General features: G+C 37.9%; 1 protein-coding gene across 5 annotated transcripts; it reads right to left on the bottom strand.

Moving 5' to 3' along the window:
• Positions 1–66: 66 nt before the first annotated feature.
• Positions 67–17,205, bottom strand: LOC108674704 (transmembrane protein 268). Of its 5 annotated transcripts, none has more exons than XM_047885412.1 (13): positions 17,033–17,205; positions 15,190–15,338; positions 14,351–14,454; positions 12,495–12,566; positions 11,306–11,426; positions 10,306–10,421; positions 9,689–9,925; positions 8,887–9,033; positions 8,349–8,465; positions 8,244–8,288; positions 1,862–1,973; positions 788–901; positions 67–157 (listed from the first exon to the last, which is right to left on the bottom strand). In XM_047885412.1, exons 2-13 carry the CDS (start codon positions 15,317–15,319, stop codon positions 102–104), a joined length of 1,371 nt encoding a protein of 456 aa, XP_047741368.1. In that variant the 5' UTR covers positions 15,320–15,338; positions 17,033–17,205; the 3' UTR covers positions 67–101. The 5 variants fall into 5 exon arrangements, with proteins under 5 accessions (XP_047741368.1, XP_047741367.1, XP_047741371.1 ...); XM_047885411.1 differs by lacking the exon at positions 8,244–8,288 and adding an exon at positions 8,184–8,228; XM_047885415.1 differs by lacking the exons at positions 67–157; positions 788–901; positions 1,862–1,973 and adding an exon at positions 4,115–6,277.
• Positions 17,206–18,706: the final 1,501 nt, after the last annotated feature.

The raw sequence follows: 18,706 nt of genomic DNA, 5'->3' as shown, positions 1-18,706 counted from the left end.
AATAATCAAGGCGATCGGCCCGACAATGACTCGAGGAGGCACAAGGAAGAGCAGCACGACGTCAGCCAGGAACTGTCGTGATGGTCCAACTTTGGGTAGAATCAAAGCACTCCCCCGTGCATTGACTGCGCCATGTCGATGCAGAAGAGACATTTACCTGAGAATACACATGACTTTTTCAGTCATCAGAAAAAAATATATTGTATAAAGTTATGTTTTCAAAGCTACAGCCTAGTTTTTTGGGAATGAAAAGAATGAATTGAGTCATAACAATTTATGCTCGTCTCTCGGTTGTTGTTAAAATCTTATGGACGCTGAGCAGGTCATGGAGCAGCTGAAGGGAAGCTCCGAAATCATAAAGCGCATTAAAATAATTATATTACTTTTCTGATGTAGACGTGAATAGTTATGTGCCATTGGGCAGATTGTAATAAATCATATAAAACTTATTGCGAAAATCTGTAATTCTTTAGCTAAGGGCCTAAAATACTCTGGCATGCTCGACGCGATCAGCTCGATTTGATCAGCTCGTCCTCGATTTACTTGTCCATAATTTGGCTTAGTACTGATCAATAAAAAATTAATTAAATTAATTTATCTTCAAAAGAGAAGTAAAAAATACCATCTTTTATCTTAATCTAATGTTCACAGTGACAATTTTATAACTAAGCTAAAATAATTTATAATAAAGCCATAAATAACAAGTATAAATGTATTAAAATAAGGGTCAACAAACTACAAAAAATAATATAACACAACTTATCATTTACTTCAAAGTGTCACTGACCCTGAGGCTTGTACTCGAGATGCTCCTCGATGAACTGACAGAGGCACTGCAGGGCGGCACAGTGCCTGGGCGACGTCCTCACGAGGGGCGGCGGGGCAGCAATCATGCCCACAACTGCCATGTTAAAATAAATATTTTGATATGGCAGTTTAAAATATCCTTTGATAAGGACATTTCCCAGTGATTGCGATCATCGTAAGAGCTGAGAACGTTGCAAGGAATGTGCTGGTCGTTTGAGTTAACTGCACAACAAGCATTTGTTCTCTGACTGTACAGAGCGATGTCACAGCGAAGCCTTCAATATAAATTAATAACTCATAAGCTACACATTTCCTTTATACTGCAAGACATTCAGAAAATTATATTCAATGTAATGTTGTGCAATATAATGCATCAACTGGCCAATATTCTTAATCTGCGAGCCATCTCTACTTTCGTATATTTACATTAGAAAGGCTAATGTTATTTCTCTTCTTCCGAGCGACGCACCGTCCTCAGGATACTTACGAAGATCTGGCAACCAATTGCCGAATTTCTAAGGACTTCCTAGGATAGACTTAAGTTACTCTTTAGGTATTGAGTTTTTAGTTCTTGAGTCTTGGTTAATTAATTAATCTCTTTGCTTTGTGCCCGTTGGCCTCTATTACCTGACTATGCTTTTGATTCGCTTTCTGAGACAGTTAACTGATTAACTAGTACTTTAGTAACTTTAAGCTTTGTTCCTACTCTGCTGATTAATATTATTGATAACTTCTCATTCAGTATTTTACTTGTGTCGAGAACCATGGGTCTAACACGTTCACCTTAACGTAATCATACTTGCATCTAATTTTAAGTAGAGAACGATTCATCTTTTTCCACAGGGCGACGTGTCAAATATTAGTTAACGTTTTCAAGCGTTTTCATATTAGTGTAAAGTGACACACTGTCTTACCCACAGCACGAACTGAGAGTAAACGTATGACCGAGAGGCCCTTTTGTCGGACCAAACTGGGCACAAGGGCAAAAAATGCATCGCTGTATGGACAAAGTCCCATTCATTTCTCTGATTGTAGGGATCAATTAACCACTAACCAGCTGAGCGTGTCGGGTTGCCTGCTGGGTCACCGGACAGACGCAGGCGGTTCTGGCAGACCGACTTGACCCAGCGCTGGGAGTACCGCGCCAGCAGCCGGCATTTCAAGTCCTGCCGAGAGAACCGTGTTGTGAGCGATGTTTTAGAATTGTTTAGAACTGAAATGATCTGAGCGAATTGTTCAAACCAAACAATAATCACGCTGATAAAAGGAAGCGGTGATGCACACGTTGTGGTTAAATTTGGATTGTACTGACTTCTGTAAATGTTTTAGACCAAACAAAAGATACGAAGATAAAGGAAAGTTCAACCGAATATCAGCCTTAGTCGATAAAAATCTGAGGTGGTCTTTGCGTTTGTTGTGCAAGTAATCGTCTCGTTTAGCTCTTAAATTCAGTCAAATATTGAGACGTGAAAATTTCAGTTTTGTGGAGAAATTCTGCCAACACTTGACGCTCCTGTGATTCATTTACCCCGAGTTAAAAACGGATTTACCTTTTAGTTCTGCTACTAGTATGGTAACGAGGAGAAAACCCCGAAATGAAGAATGATAATCCAAAATTCAATAACGAACGTTAATGTTCAAAAATAAAAGATTTAAATCTGATACAAAGGAGGTCTTCGTTGGAAGATCTTAAATTTTGGATATTTTGAGTACCATTTAATTTAAACAAAATTTAAATTCTCAGCCTTAACTACGAAAACTGACTGAAGTCGCTAGCGTTTTGTGATGCGAGTGAAATTGCGATGTCATGCCCCAGTTGTTTGAGCGACTTTGGTATGACAGAATAGTTCGCACAGGACAGCCTGACTGATAATAATTTTGGCACTACAGATATCATAGTTACGTCACCTCTCCGCCCTCCCAACCAAATCACAATCATTAAGCCAAACATTAATGATATTCTCACCTGGACATCCTGTGAATACATACGTGCGACTGCGTGCCCGACACAGCACTGCAGTTGGGGCTGTATTGTGCACTATAACTTATCTCTATTTGCAATGTGTAGTAAAGTTTCTAATGAGTGATTCATGAATTAAGCGAGTACAAGTGGGCCGTTATTGCCACTATAATTTATCCCCATTAGATATTTGTATGTGGTAGGTTTCGAGTTATTCACGAATTAAACAAGTGAGGTAACGTCAATTGTTTATTGCTTGCCTCAACTGAAGACCACAACACAAAGCTTTGCTATCATAATTTATCAATCAATTCTCAACAATTGAAATAAAACTGCCGTGGACAAAAGGTTCAAGTTTCAGACTATTACCTCCATTGAATTAGATTCTAATTGCTGATATGTTCAGTAAAATTATGATGCTCTGACACCTTTAAACCAATTATATACAGAATTGGTTTGCCTTAAAATAGCAATAATTAATGGGATTGTCTGATTGCAATAATTAAATGGAAGAGCATAGAGAAAATATCAATAAAACATCGAAAACTATTGATATTGCCTGGATTGACACGTCGAAATCAATGTAACCACAATTGCTATGAACTATGAAAATTTTGACTTAGGTGCCACAGAGCACAGAAGTAAAATTAAAAAGTCTAATCTTAAAAAAAATGTATCCATGTGACTCAAAGCCATAAATAAAATTAAACTCGGCTCGAACCAATAAAAATTTGACCCTTTTTTTCATGAGCAAAAAAATTAAACTGAACTCAATTCGACCTTTAAATAGGTTTACCCTGTAGTTTTCACTAATTAGGATATATTGTATAAGATGATAGCCCGAGAACCTCTGACGAGAGCGCCTATACCAGCTCGTTAAACTCTTTGCTGGCAAGTGTCAGTAGCAAATCACACAGTATTTTCAAATACGCATTATGCTCAACAATAATAGTAAATAGATAATATTTCATTGAACGTCACAAACCGTTAATAAAGAATAATTAAATACTATTGCACTACACAGGGGAAGACGGAAATAAAATTGGAAATGTAAGAGAATGGATATTATACACCATCAGAAAAAAAACGGTGAAAAAACGGTCCCACTGGCTTTCTAGTGGCCGGTAACTCCGTGAAAATAAACTGTTTCGCCGTTTTTATCAGATGTTTTACGGATTTCTAATGTTAAATTGGAATAAAAACGGTGACACGGTGTTTCTTTTACGGTGTCCGACCGGCCACTGAAACGACGGTAATACCGTTAACGGTCATTTTTCTAACAGTGTAAATTATTTCAATAATTTTAAACATTTTAATTAAAGAGAAGAAATTTTCAAAATAAAGTACTAAGCTCTAAAACCTAGCTTTTTCTGTCTCGTTCAGTTAACAATATCCTCTTACACTTCATTTAACGAACAACTTGGCACCCGACAATTCGCAAATCCCATTCGTAAATATCCTTGGTGCAGCAAATTCTGTCCAGCGAACTCTTTACATGATTACTCACATAGGTTTAGTTTAAGGCAGCTTGCATTTAACAAGTTCACTTCATCCTTATCTCTTAAATAAACGTGCATGTGACGACTCCTTCGGAATCTAAGTCTCTTAGACTTATTCAAATTCAACCCAAGTATAAGTAGACAATATTTTATAATACAGAAACTTCTCTACAATAAAATATTAGACTAAGATTGACGATTGCTTTTCAGACGAGCGGCCGTAACTTATAACACGTAACCTAGACTTATTCACTAACGCTAATACTTAATTTATAAGGCATATGAATGGACGGACTACATTACATGTAAAACTAAGATTCGCGTAGAACTCACGCTTGTTTATTGCTCATGTTCTCAACATCGTGTTTTATGCAAATTGCAAACGCATATACATTCCATCGTTTTTCAACAGCATGTTTATTGTTGACAATCACTGCTACATATTTATTCCTTCTTATTCTAACAGCATGTTTATTGTTGACAATCACTGCTACATATTTATTCCTCCTTACCCTAACAGCATGGTTATCGTTAATTGGCATTCCGTGCAAAATATTGTCTCCGGAAAGTGCAGTAAATTTTTGTTCTAATTTAGCCATTCAGTTTATCAATGAAAGATGTACACATGATCAATTGTTTACATTGTCTTAAATTGTGTTGCCTCTATTTATACAGCGTGTGAACAGCAGCAATTTGTTCAAGATATTGATTTGTTCCTAATTAATTAGACTTTGTAACCCTAATCTTGTGAAAGTTATTTTATTTTATTTGTATTTTAAAAACATGCTTATTGTTGGCCATACTGATAATACAACTTAATGGTTTGTTTACATTTGCATGGTCAGATATTCTGGCAAGTAAAGCTGAAGTGTGACTATTTAAAATAATTACTTACTCTACATATAGCAGAATAATTTACATAAAAGCATCCATTACATACTTCCATATTTCATTTAAACAATTGAAGCAATTTTTAGCTAGCAAAACAAAAAGATAAAGCTATTCACGACCTCCATTACCTTTAAATCATTACGCATAAAATTGACGCTCGCTGATTATCAAGAAGAGGTCGGGGTAGCCTGGTAAATGACGAGCCTATTAACAAGGCTTTTTAACAACGCACAATATATCTGGATACATCGACATGATCTGGGCTCTCCACCACCGATATGCTGGACTTGCATCGCAGAGCCGATGTGTTTTTTTAATAATCGGTTAGAACAAATTCAAATCTATCTAATTTGACCGAGCATTGATCGCCATATCAGATCTTTCTCATGTTATATCAGATCAAGATCAGATCCGTCGAGCTAAGGCACAGGTACAGGCTTGGCCCTGTGTAATACGCTAGGTAAGCCATGCCAAACACATTCACATACTTCGTTTGTTAGATTTGCAGCTTCACTAAATAGAAGATCAAGACTTAACTTCCAGCACACAATACATTAATTTGTCTATGAATGGTCTTCCTAAATTATTGTACCGGTTTTAATAATTATTATTTAGTTATATGTAATAATATTGAATGGTTTTACAGTAATAAATTGACATCAGGCGATAAGTCAGACAAAGTCTGACTTTGTTGGACTGTATAGTTCGCCTCGGTAATACATTGAAACAAATCAAGACAATCCTCAATATAAACCTTTCTTTTTATTTGTTTTGGAATGCAATGGCAAGTTTCACCTTTAAATGGAATATTTATGTTCAGCATACGTTCTGCTTTACAATGTTTTCAGAGGGCTTCGACCTCCCTGAAGAAGCTGCGGATGGTGCCACAGCACCCGGAATTTTTCGAGGCAAGTTCCTTTTGTTTGAGCAAGTCTTTGAGGCCGAGGTGGCTCTCGATGTACTGGCAGAGGCAGCGTGCAGTGCTGAGGTGACGGGGGGGCGTTGGGGGCGCCAGACCCTCTACCCGGGCGAGGGCATCGAAGGCCCAGTCAAGCCTCTTCCTGAGGTAGTTCTTGGCCCAGCGCTGACTGTACCGAGCGAGCAGCAGCAGCGAGCGGTCCTAGGGGGAAAGGCGTGGCGTCTCACATCTTTGTCCTTTCCTTACAAACTCTTATAATAAATGTTCTTATATACGCTTAGAAAAATGAATGGGTCAGAGTGTCCAAATATTGACTGACAGGCATTCTTAACAAACTAAAAAAGTGGACGTAGCCGATACGCCCTTTTGGCATACCAAACTGCTGCAAAATGACCTAAACATGGGTAAAAGAGCACCGCTATTTGGACAATTTCTCACTCTTTTCTCTGAGTGTATAATGGTAGATTCGGTAGATTAGATCTAGCTTAGATTAGGTCATGTTGACAGGCGGCCGATTCTTAGCGCTCCGGCCACCTTGCCGATTTTCCCCATTATTTGTCACAACCAGTCGCGGGTTTGAACCCTGAACTCGCTGCTCCCCGTCTGCTATAATTTTAATCACTCGGCCCGAGTTCTGCATAAAATTACGTAGATTGGTTCAGTTTACCTTGAACTACGTAGTAGACGTAACGACTACCAATGCATTTATTTTGTTGAATGTTTTCCTAATTGTTAATTTAAATAATGTTTCTTATCTTAATATATTCATTCAATGGTAAAGGCTCTCTTGACTTTAATTTATGTTAGTTTAACGAATGCGATGAGGTTTATGTTTGTCGTCACATGCGTGCGCTGGCCTTTGCATTTCAAGTTGATTTTTGGTGCACCGTGTTTCCTGAACACTTCAAGACGCCAGCTACTAAACAAAATTGTATTGCACTAAGCAAGTGCGTTCTATGACATAAACCTAAAGTTATCACAAGACGCTCAGTTGAGAAAAAACTCCTTTGAACAACACTCACGATTTGGGCAACAGAAAATCAGCAGTAGTCATTTTCCACTGATGGCAATCCAACAATTTACACAAGCAACACGAACACAGTTACAATAGACAGCAAAATCATACCGGTCACAGAAAGCTCCTAATTATATGCATTGCATGCGCACTACAGCTCGGCATGCGCCACATAGACTTTTGCAAAAACAAATGTGCTTACTCGTAGATGCGCTTTGTTGGTTACTATAAGCCATTGTTAATGTGTATGAACAATGGAATAACTAAGATTGAATTGAGGTGAATATTAGTACAGCTTGTTGATTGTACTCCTAACACTTGTCTTCTAGTGAGCTAATCCAACGAGTGCCGAAGCGATCTAACGCAGCGGTCCCAAGCTGTGATACGCGAGACTCTACAGTGCGATGTGTGGGAAATGTTGAGGTGAAAATGGCTACAACATTGACATTGGACAACGAAAACGGCTTCAACATTGACATTGGACAACGAAAACGGCTTCAACATTGACATTGAACAATAAAAGTTGTACGATATTCACTGCCAGAAGCATGTAGAAATTCTCGTACATAATTTGTTGTACAATTGCTTAATTTATTGATAGACAAAATTAAAAGTTAGCAACTATGGTGACTTATTCGGAACATATTGAAGCGTTCATGTATTAGTTATTTATGGAATTATTTGAAAATGTTCCGTCAATTTACCCTAAAAATAAGACAAGTACGAATGGACGAATTGTCGACAGGGTAACAACATGTGAAGTAAGAAGTAATGCATGTAATGGTAATAACACAGATAAAAACCAATAACAATAATGAAGCAGTTCATATTAATGAGAGTAAAATTGACCATAATTAAAAGTTCAGAGAAATATTAAATCAGGATTTGAAGTGCTTACACCGTGCAAACAAAAAAGTAGATGAACATAACTCGCTTTGAACAGCCATAGATCATTCAGAGCAACGACTTTACGCGAGAAACTCGTCAAAAACAAAACCCAACTGCAGGGTGCCTCTTACGTTACCTGGTCGTCCCGTGAGGATGATGTCACGGGATGGTGGTCCCCGAGATGATGTTGTCACGGGAAGTTACCTGGTCACGGGAGATGCGGGTGATGGTGGCCCCCGAGATGATGATGTCACGGGAAGTTACCTGGTCACGGGAGATGCGGGTGATGGTGGCGCCTGAGATGATGATGTCACGGGAAGTTACCTGGTCACGGGAGATGCGGGTGATGGTGGCCCCCGAGATGATGATGTCGGGGTCATCGATGTCCAGGCGACTCTGCAGGGACGGCCGCTCGCCTGCTGCGCCTGATGCAGCAGCTGCAGCTGAGCTGCGCGTGTCGTCGTCGATCAGCTGCTGTAGTTTCGTCTGCAAACATTCTCAGCTGCTGCAGTCAGACTGTGATGTTTTCTTAAGAATTAAATATTAAACTAAACAATTATACATAACAATACATTCCTTAATTTGATCACTCAGAACACGAGAGCTTATGCCAACCTAATCTCTATCTGTAGTAAGTATAAATGATTAAGCAAATAAATTAAATAAAATAAATGGTTTAATCTAAAGCCACAAACATAATTCATTCTATCTCTCAATAATTACGATGCTTTAAGAAGCCTGCAGCACACATTATAATATTTATTATTATTAGTAATATCTATTAGTGCTACGCTCCCACAGGTTCCCACAAGGCAAACATTGATTTCTAATGATGATATTAAAATTGTTATGTGTTCTCACGTTAAACATTAGTTAATAATAATATTTAGCACTGTAGGGTTCTCACGAGACAGTCGGTGGTGTCGAAGTAGATGAAGCAGAGGTTGACTTTATGGCAGCTGAGCTTACCGCGGTCGTCCAGACCGAGCAAGATCTTGTGCTTCATGAGCTGCAGGTTAATGCCGGCCATGCAGCGCTCTAGTCCACGGTTCAGCTGACATATTATAAACTGTTATTATACACAGGTATACGGGAATATAGAGAAAAAATATACAGACCATTCCACGTATATAAATAATAAAAGCTATTATTACCGCCTCGAAATATAATGATAACACAAATTATTATTAGTGCCTCGAAATATACTCTGATTTTTTATTCTTCTATTCAATATAGTATGAAATAGCATTGAGAATGAGAATTTTACTGTAATTATAGAGCGGCGTGCGGCAGCAAGCGCACGAGGCCCTCACTATGAAAGCATCACACTAAGTATCACCCTCAGCCTGCAAGTATACCTCAGAGATGGCCTCACTACCTAACTTCAAGTATCCAATTCACCCCTACCTTACTCCACTCACCTCCACATCACCCCACTCACCTCGACCTATAAGTCCCCACTCGTCTAACCTCACCCCACTCTCATCACAAGCCCCCACTCAACCATAGCTCACCCCACTCGCCCTTAGCCTACCCCACTCAACTTGAGCTCACCCCCACTCACCCTCATCACCCCACTCACCCATAGCCCACCCCAATCAACCTTAGCTCACCCAATCACCCTTAGCTCCCCCACTGCCCCACTCACCCTTATCTCACCCTTAGCTCACCCCACTCACCCTTATCTCCCCCTACTCCCCCCCACTCACCCTGATCTTGATCCACATGCATAGGAATATGGCGGCGGCGTTAAGAAGGAGCCAGGCGATGCCAGCACCGAAGAGCTCGAGCTGCTTGCCCCCCGAGAAGAACAAGATGCAGAGCAGGATGAAGAAGCCCAGGATGATCCAGGCGATGACGATCCTCTTGTAGCAGATGTTGAACAGCTTGAAGCGCTCGTCGTTCACGAGTTGTGTCATCACGTGCACGTAGTCCTCCACCGTCAGCTGCGGTCAGCAATTAGTCGGAAAATTTAGCGTATTTACGTTGATGATACAGAAGCCGAACCAATCAATGAAAATAGTTATACATAGGTTTGTAGCTCCGTCAGCCAATCACTGACGGCTTTTCAAGCTAAACCAACCAATCATAGACGAGAAATCGTCTACTTAAGAAAGTTTTCATTGTCGTAGTTTTAATAGTTCGACGGCGACAATCATATTAATTATATCGAACAGTAGCAGTGACAATAAATTATCATTCGATCCATTCCCCCAGATAAATGATTTAATCTAACATTTTTAAATAAATTATACTGCAGATGAATAAATCAATCAATAAATAAATTTATTAAATTAATAAACAATAAATTATAATTATCGCTGACCGTGAGCCCTTGTGCCATGAGCTCCTCAGGCACGAGCTCCGGCCTGAAGGTGGCGGGAGTGATCCACGCCATGTGCGTGTTCTGCGGCAGCAGCGTCACGATCACGTCACCGTTAGCTAAATAAATAGTGAATAAAAATAAATAAAGTCGAACGTCGCAGTTAACTATAGGATCACGTCGCCGTTGGCTACGGAAAATGAATGAAGAAAAAGATATGATTTTGTGACACGATCACGTCGCAGTTAACAAGAGAAAATTAATGAACAAAACTGTATGATCTTACGTCACGATCATGTCACCGTTAGCTGCACAAATAGTGAATAAAAATGTAAGATCTTGCGTCACGGTCTAATCAGATAAAAAATGTTAAGCATACCTATGACTAAAATTATGTAAGAAATTTACTTATTGAGATGGAAGAAATGGTTATAAACTCCCGTGAATACTAATTTATGAATAAAGCAAGGAAATGCGCAGTCGCTAGATAAGTGGATGGAAACTGGTTTTATATAATTACACCCAATAAATGGAAAATTTTTAGCCATTTCTTGGGAACATGATGGCTGCTCGATAATATTAATTCTTATTATTGTTAATGATAAGGAAACCTTAAAGGTTTTGTATAACATTGAGATGCATTAACATGAGAGACAAGATTTTTTTCTGACAGTTATTAATAAATTTCTTTTCCAAGATCGCATTCATAACCCAAGGCTTGATTTAGCATAAGCTGTTTCAACTACATCTCGATTATTCTAATACGTTATTATAATTTCGATTATAATAATCGTGACTATCATATTTTTAATGCTTATTTAATTCCAGTTTAATAAATCGTTCATGTAAATATTGATCAGTATTAAAATGTTAGTATATCCAGTATAATAATACATAATATTATTGATTATTAATTAACAATTATATCTCCATACAATATTGGTATATTATAATAGATTATCTCAGTTCCAGGACAGAAATAACTAATAAAAATAACACTGACCAAAGCCTTGTCTGATGGGGGAGGTGATGGGTGTAGGTGGGGTGATGGGGGCCTCGGACAGTTGGACAGTGTGCAGGGTGCCCACTGCTGACGAGGGACTTCTCAGCGCACTTGATATGGGCTGCTCATGACGCATACGTGGTGTCAAGCAGAGAATTTTATTTGCAATATGGGTTAGGTTCTCAGAAAGCGTGAATCAAATAAGCTAATATCGATTACATTTTTCATAAGCGAAGTGCAAAGCACATTTGTGTTGTTATAAAAGCACCTGATTGTATTGGTTACGAAAGAATTTACATTATCATGGGGTTTGATAAGTAATAGTACCAGTGCAGAATATATTCATGATACTTACAGACGCGGGATGATTTCTCTACACACAATATTCGCATATGGATATTTACGAACAATGCCATAGAGTCTCTTAAACCTCGAGGATTACATCTATGAAGCACGTCATCAAATAATCAAATATAGTTGATCACATCTCAGTGAATCAACTTTTAATAGACTCTATAATATATCACCCGAGGTTTTCCAGAGAAATTATTCATAATTTTTCCCGGGGCTTCAAAAAATATGTATATATAAAATATTTTTGAACCATTTCATGTGCTATAAACCGAGTTCCGGGTCTATGACCAATCTCACTATTGAAGACAACTATTGCGTGGTACGAATTTGTATTAAATATTATATGATTATAGACTACTGCGTATGTCGCAGCAAGCAACGTGCCGTGGTGTTCAGTACACTCACAGTTCACAGTGGGATAAATATGCTACGATTCGATTGCCAAACAATTGACTGTCTAATTTAGACCGCAATATGAGCTTCACTTTTTGGCTGGTGTAAACTGACTCGTACCTTCAAGGCGGGAATTATACTGTTTAGAACTTTTGGCTTAACAAAGGCTACGATTCAACTATCCAAGTATTGAACTTTCCAGTCCGCAACTTGTACAAATTGTACATACCGAATTTAAAGTTTTAGCAAACTATTCGCATAGTTTGCTAAATAAATGGTATACATTCATGCTATTCATTTATTTATTCTCAACTATTCATCTCTACGTTCATGGTATAATAAAAGAATTATTACGCAGGAGATCACAATGCGAATAATAATTATGGCTACTAGGTTATATTTATAGTTATAATGAAGTAGTGGAGGTGAAGATAGCGTATACCTGCGCGCTGCCGTTGCTGGCGTGAGGCTCGGACACGGTCCTGGAGGCCGCCCGTCCTGTCCCCAGCGACACCTGCTCGTCACACACAGCTCATACACAGACTATACAGAGAATACGTAGCTAATACATGGCTTATACTACTCGTACACAGCACACAACAGAACTCATAATACGCCCACCACAAGCACGCTCATACATTGCACAAATAGCTCATACAGAGCATATACAGAGCTCATACTGACCATACAGAGCTGCTCTGTATGCTCTGTACACCTCTTTACCATTACAGGTAAAGAGGTGTAACAAGTTACAGGTAAAGAGGTGTAACAAGTTGCTGGTAGAGAGATGTAACAAGACATAGGAGTTAATAATAGTAACACAGTAATAGCCCAAGGACTTGCAGAAAGAGGCCTGCTGATCACATTTCTTCTGCTCAGAATTACATCTCACGTTTCATGGCATGAACGTTGAAATTATAGCGTCAATATGGGTAATAATATTTTAAATATCCCAAACTGAGTAATGATGTGAGTAATGATATGCATGATATCCCTAACTGAGTAATCATATGAGTAATATGAGTAATGATATGTTCAATGCCCTAAACCAGGAGTCACCAAACTTTTTTCACAGTGGGCCGGATAACTGAAAGAATGACGAGCACGGCCGCATAATCATTCTGTTCAATACTTGCAAGCCGGAACGAAAGCTCTGGGAAAAAAGACGAAAAACTAAGTTCAGCATTCCATGTTAATCAAAAAACAAAGACAACCAACATTTTATTTACTGAAAAGTTTTCAAAGAAGGCGACGTAAGCAAAAAGATAGTTACATCAAACCTATAGTGTGCGCATATCCGAATCTCACAAACTAAACAGCAAAAAAGGTTAGTGAGATTTGTGAAACTGACGTTTGGCTTTCAAAATATCATCAATATTTTGTTTAGAATTGCTGTATCCAATCAAGAGAATATATAGCTTTCAAATGTTCATCAGGCAATCTCGTTCGACGTGTTGACTTCACATACTTCATTTTTTTAAATGTTTGCTCACTGACATAAGTTCCAAACACTGATGCCATACCAGCGGCAAATTTCTTCAATTTCGGAAACTCAGGATCAGGTAAGCAGCGGTAAAATTCGACAAGTTTTCCTTCTCTGTGCTTCTCTTTCAACAAGTCATTTGCTTGCAAATCAATGAGCTCCAACTGTAGTTCAACTGGCACATCATCAAGGTTACAATCAAACGGATTCTGTAACAGAATAATGTCACTCTCAGTTCTGTCGAGATTTGAAAATTTCTCCAAAAAAAGCTTCAAGTCACGAATAATCTTTTTTAGAAAATTGAGCTTGACATCTTCAGCAATTGAAGCGCAAAACTCTCTGAAACAGTGAAAATGAGAGAAGTTTTCTCTTTCCAGTTATGCTTCAAACAATGACAGCTTTCTCCGAAATCCTTGGATGATTCTGTAGAGATCACAGATTAGGTTATCCTTTCCCTGTAATTTCAAGTTCAGTTTATTCATGTGGGATGTGATGATGACCAAAAAAGATAACTTTGACAGCCAGAACAGCTGTGGATCGGCTCAATCTTTTTCAGTGAGAAAAACATCTATTTCGTTTCGGAGCTTGTAAAACGGAAATAGGACTTTACCACAGCTGAGCCATCTCACTGCTGTGTAATAAGGCAAGTCACAGAAATCAGAATCAATTTCTTCAAGAAAAGCAAAAGCATCAAGCAAATTAAAGTACCGAAGACGGGCCTGATGAACTGACGTCGCGGGCCGGATTCGGCCCGCGGACCGTAGTTTGGTGACCCCTGCCTTAAACTAAAGCGAGGTTATATCAACAATCCACACCTGCACGGCGTGCGCGTCGATGACGGCGGCAGCAGCGGTGGCGGTGGCGGCCGCTTTGGTGGGGGGCGGGGGGAGGGCTGCTACCCCACTGGGGGAACTGGGGGCTGTGCAAGCATATCAATTATTAACACGATAAAATTATAACAATTACCTTAATAGTACAACTAATAACATGATAACTGATTATATTAGTACATATTAGTCTGCTACCTTCATTAGTATGTTTGAATCGCCGATTCACCAGGAATTTAAAATGGGAAGAAAACGCTCATTATATCTTAAATGAGAGTATTTTCATTAGAGAAAAGAGTATGATGAACTAGCTTGGCGTTCTCTTCGCTTTCAACGTTACTATGATTATGTCAACAACATACATGTGTAGCAAAGGTCATGGAAGTCAAGTAAGTGAACGCACCGCCGGAATTTATACAGAATTATGCTAACTAACATACTTGTTCCTCGCACAATCCTGACCTATATATACATCCGGCCCAAATACATCCCGCCATCTTCAGCTAATTACAATATAATAAGTCACAAACGTATAATATCTTTGAAGTTAAAAAAATTCGGTAGCTATCAAATTCAATATGGCTATGCAACTCAATTTTTTCGGGACAAATTTCAGGTAAAATATTTTATCTCCTTTGCAATTATTATTAGAAAAGAGCGATTAAATTAACTTTCTTCTTCAAAACTTCAAAATAAGTACAACTAATGCACCTGTTACTAGAATTTTCAACTTTTAAATTCGCAGCACAAATGGAACGAAACTTAAAGATAGTTTCGAACTTTTTCTAACATTTTAAACTGTAATTTAGGAGCGCGAAGTGCAGTACCTGTGGGGAGCTCCTGCTGAGGCCGCTCGTCGTTATCGAACTGTACCCACGACTGAGGGGGGGACGGGGTGGTGTCAGAGGTGGCGGGGGTGAGGGGGTGAGGTCCCCCTGGACCGGTAGACTGGCTCATTTCAGATCAACAGTACAAACTGGAAGAAAACATGGCAGTTAAGTTATATGATCTGCTTTCAAATGAGCGAGGCAGCAGTAACGTTCGATGATCATTAGTGGCTGAGGTCACATCTCAATGTCAATGTATAAATTATCATTAAAAATGCAGCTTGAGTTCGGTTTTCAGGATTCACACATCACCTTCACGTGAGTGTTCGCAAAAAATATTTAGTATCTTGTGACAAAAATTAAAAAAATTTCATGTTTATCGAGGTTTATGTTAAAATAACTCATACATTGCTGGAGTATCACTAAACCAAACCATGTGCATTGTTCTTTCACGTCAAGAAAAACAAGAAGGGTACAGCGAGTAAGCGTATCCCACTAGTTATTATACCCGCGCACGAACGCAGCCGACAAGTTGCACTATAAGGTTTGTTTACTCTAGCAGCTATCTAGGGCTGACTCTAGCCATGACGGCCAGGAAACGGTCACAGGAAAGCTATTGACTCACGGTCGCCATTGTGCAGCGCTAATAGAGAGTGACAAGAAATTATTTAAATAATTCAGAGTAAGTTTTCTTTAATTAAAATATATTTCAGAAGAAATAAAAAGGCAACAAAGTATCATCAAAGTGTTTTTTTTTTTCGTTTTTAAAGAGAAAATTTGCAATTTATTGGGGATTTATTAATTTATTTATTTACGCCATACAATATGTGTCTCTAAACATACTCCTATACGTATACTCTAAACAATTCTTTACCACCCCAGATAATCTGATATTTTTCTAAGGTTTTCGCTCCTTCCGTATTGTTAATTCATCCCTTTATCATCAAGTTTAAATTACTATTATAAACCTTCATCTTCTCTTTAAAAGACATAATCAATCATGAGAAATAGTATTCATTGTAAAATTTTTCTACGAACTAAGTTACATCACCTGGTTAATTACCTATAGTTTAGTATTCATAATTGCTAAAATTATTCTGCTCTTCATTGCAAATCAGTTTCAGCGTCACACTAAATTATCTTTCAGATCGATAACCTATGAAATTAATCTCAACTTTGTGCTCTCTCATAGAAATTGTTCACGTGATATTTACCGTAGTACAAATTGAAGAGTACGGACAATGTCGTACGGACAAAACAATGTCATTTAAGTCGTAACAAAATACGTGTCTTGTATCATCAGACATGTTAATCGATATAAAAGAGAATATGCATCCGTCTGGCTAATCATATTATAATTATCAGCGTTTAGTAATTTAAATCTTGAATAAATTATTTTCGTTTTCAATTTTATTTCCCTGATGATGGTTTTGGAAAGCAGAGACGGAATGTGCGCTTAATTAAAGACGCATTGAAATATTGCAGTCCTCAAAATAAGAAGTAAGTTATCTCTTCCAAAAGTATGAAAACCTGGAACTTTAGTTGGATTTTTTGACATATTGAATAGCTTGAATCATTCAATAAAGTAACGAAGGTTATTAGCTACGGTACCACGACGAAAGTCAACAGGATCTACAATGAAATGTTGACGACAATTTCATTGAGAATTTCATTTAATTATCTCTGTCTGAGCATATTTCTGTGAGTCTGAATATTATATTAATAACAAAACTCAAGGTCAGTTTCGGTGCCTTACCCGTCCAGTATCGCGTTGGTTGAAACTTGGAAGCCGTTGGTTGAAACTTGGAAGCTACCGTAGTTATTTTTAAAGATCATTACTCACCTGCCAATCACATAAAGCATTTAAGAATGCAGTAGCAAATTCTTCATTGATAAAAAGAACTTATCTCAATATAAACTACTAAAATCTGGTCAGATTAAAGCAAAAAAAAATAAAGAACATAAATTGAGCATGGACGCTCAGTTGCACACACAGGAACACCTGCCCTGCAATCACTGGAATTACAGGTAACAGTATAGACTTTCCAAAATAATAACTTCCCAAAAGTTGGACATTTTATTTATTTCGAAAATTATTGACATTTTCTTACAAGAATATAAAACTTTTAAAATATACAGTAAACGAAATTTAGCTTTTTATGCATTTTTCCTCGCACAATTCTCAAATGGCTTTGAAATAAAGTGTTAGATCGTATGTAATGATCGAACATAGAGAATCAAGCGATATAGAATCGAAAACCTATTTACAACCAGCGCATGTTTGAGTCAGAGTGAGCGCTGTTGTTATTGCCGCATTTGCCGGAGTGTCGAAATTAAGAATAAATAACGATTTTCATGATGGCCTATTCTGAATATTTTAAAGTCTTCATTTATAATATGCGTATAATTTTACATTTTATGATTTTATATCATCCGTTGTGAAGATATGAATATGTTATATGCAGCGCCTATCAGGACTATGGGCTAAGCAGGCTAGCCCTTGCGCTTGCCGCCTTGCGTAGATCGGTAGATTAAGCTGCATTAAAATATTAGCAAAATCACAATTTGTTCTTCTCTTCAATTTTTTATTTTAATTCCAATGAGATAAATTTTTTTCTCTTTGAATATTTATTACTGCAAACTGCAAAGTGCAAATTAGAGCACAGAGTGTTTAGAAATTAGAATCATTTCATTTTTAATTTCCTCATGTACTCAAGATTTAAGCCAATTTCTTAAGTGTGATAATACTGGTATCCATGATACTTTACTCTTACTGGTCTACTTATAAGACTTAAAAATGAACTTGAGTGAGAGTCTAAAAAAACTCTCTGCTTTGCCACTATGGAGTATGGACTATGCTGGCACCATGCCATCACACACAAACATATATCTGCATCAAGTTGACTAGAATTCTATTGTACATTTGTACTAACCCAGGTTCTAAGAGTCGGCACAGTTATGAATATTTATTCATTATTCATAGATCTCAATTTGGTTAGACATGAATTACAAAACTGAAGAATAGAAGGCAACAATCAACATTGCTTGAGATCGGTGCCTTCTAATGAAAGACTGTTTTTGGCAAATAGTACAGACCCGTATGTCAATGTCCAAAATATGTTCTGTGCCCGACATCTGCTAGGCCGGCAGGCCGGTAAAATGGGTTTGCGCCGCATAAACCCATTGAATAAAAAAATACAGGCACCAAAAGTTTTTGTTCAATTATCAGTTCTCATTTTTGCAACTCTAAAGGTTAATTATATAGACAAAAAACAAACATTAATAAAATGCAAATGGTTTCAATTTCAAGGGTACACATCACATGACATTGATGACACACAATGATGTATCAGTGTTACATACAAGTCTGTAGAGACAATGTTGCCATATCATCACATTGGGAATTTCTAATGACAGCTATGTCTAGACATATTTTATATACACATCACAATTAATTTAACATTACAATCAATTTGTAGGATTTTAAACTTAACATTGTATAAAATAAGTGACTTTG

Source organism: Hyalella azteca, unplaced genomic scaffold (assembly GCF_000764305.2).
Source record: "Hyalella azteca isolate HAZT.00-mixed unplaced genomic scaffold, Hazt_2.0.2 contig17851, whole genome shotgun sequence".
Classification (NCBI taxonomy): domain Eukaryota; kingdom Metazoa; phylum Arthropoda; class Malacostraca; order Amphipoda; family Hyalellidae; genus Hyalella; species Hyalella azteca.
The sequence above is the reverse complement of the archived record's forward strand: the minus strand, read 5'-3'. Positions and strand labels throughout refer to the sequence as shown.

Excerpts from the sequence above, each read along its gene's own strand:
- LOC108674704 (XM_047885412.1), bottom strand. The coding sequence starts at position 15,319 with ATGAGCCAGTCTACCGGTCCAGGGGGACCTCACCCCCTCACCCCCGCC. Across the intron at positions 11,427-12,494 it reads CCAGCAACGGCAGCGCGCAG|CCCATATCAAGTGCGCTGAG; the intron begins GTATACGCTATC and ends CGTCATGAGCAG. Across the intron at positions 9,926-10,305 it reads TCATGGCACAAGGGCTCACG|CTGACGGTGGAGGACTACGT; the intron begins GTCAGCGATAAT and ends TGCTGACCGCAG.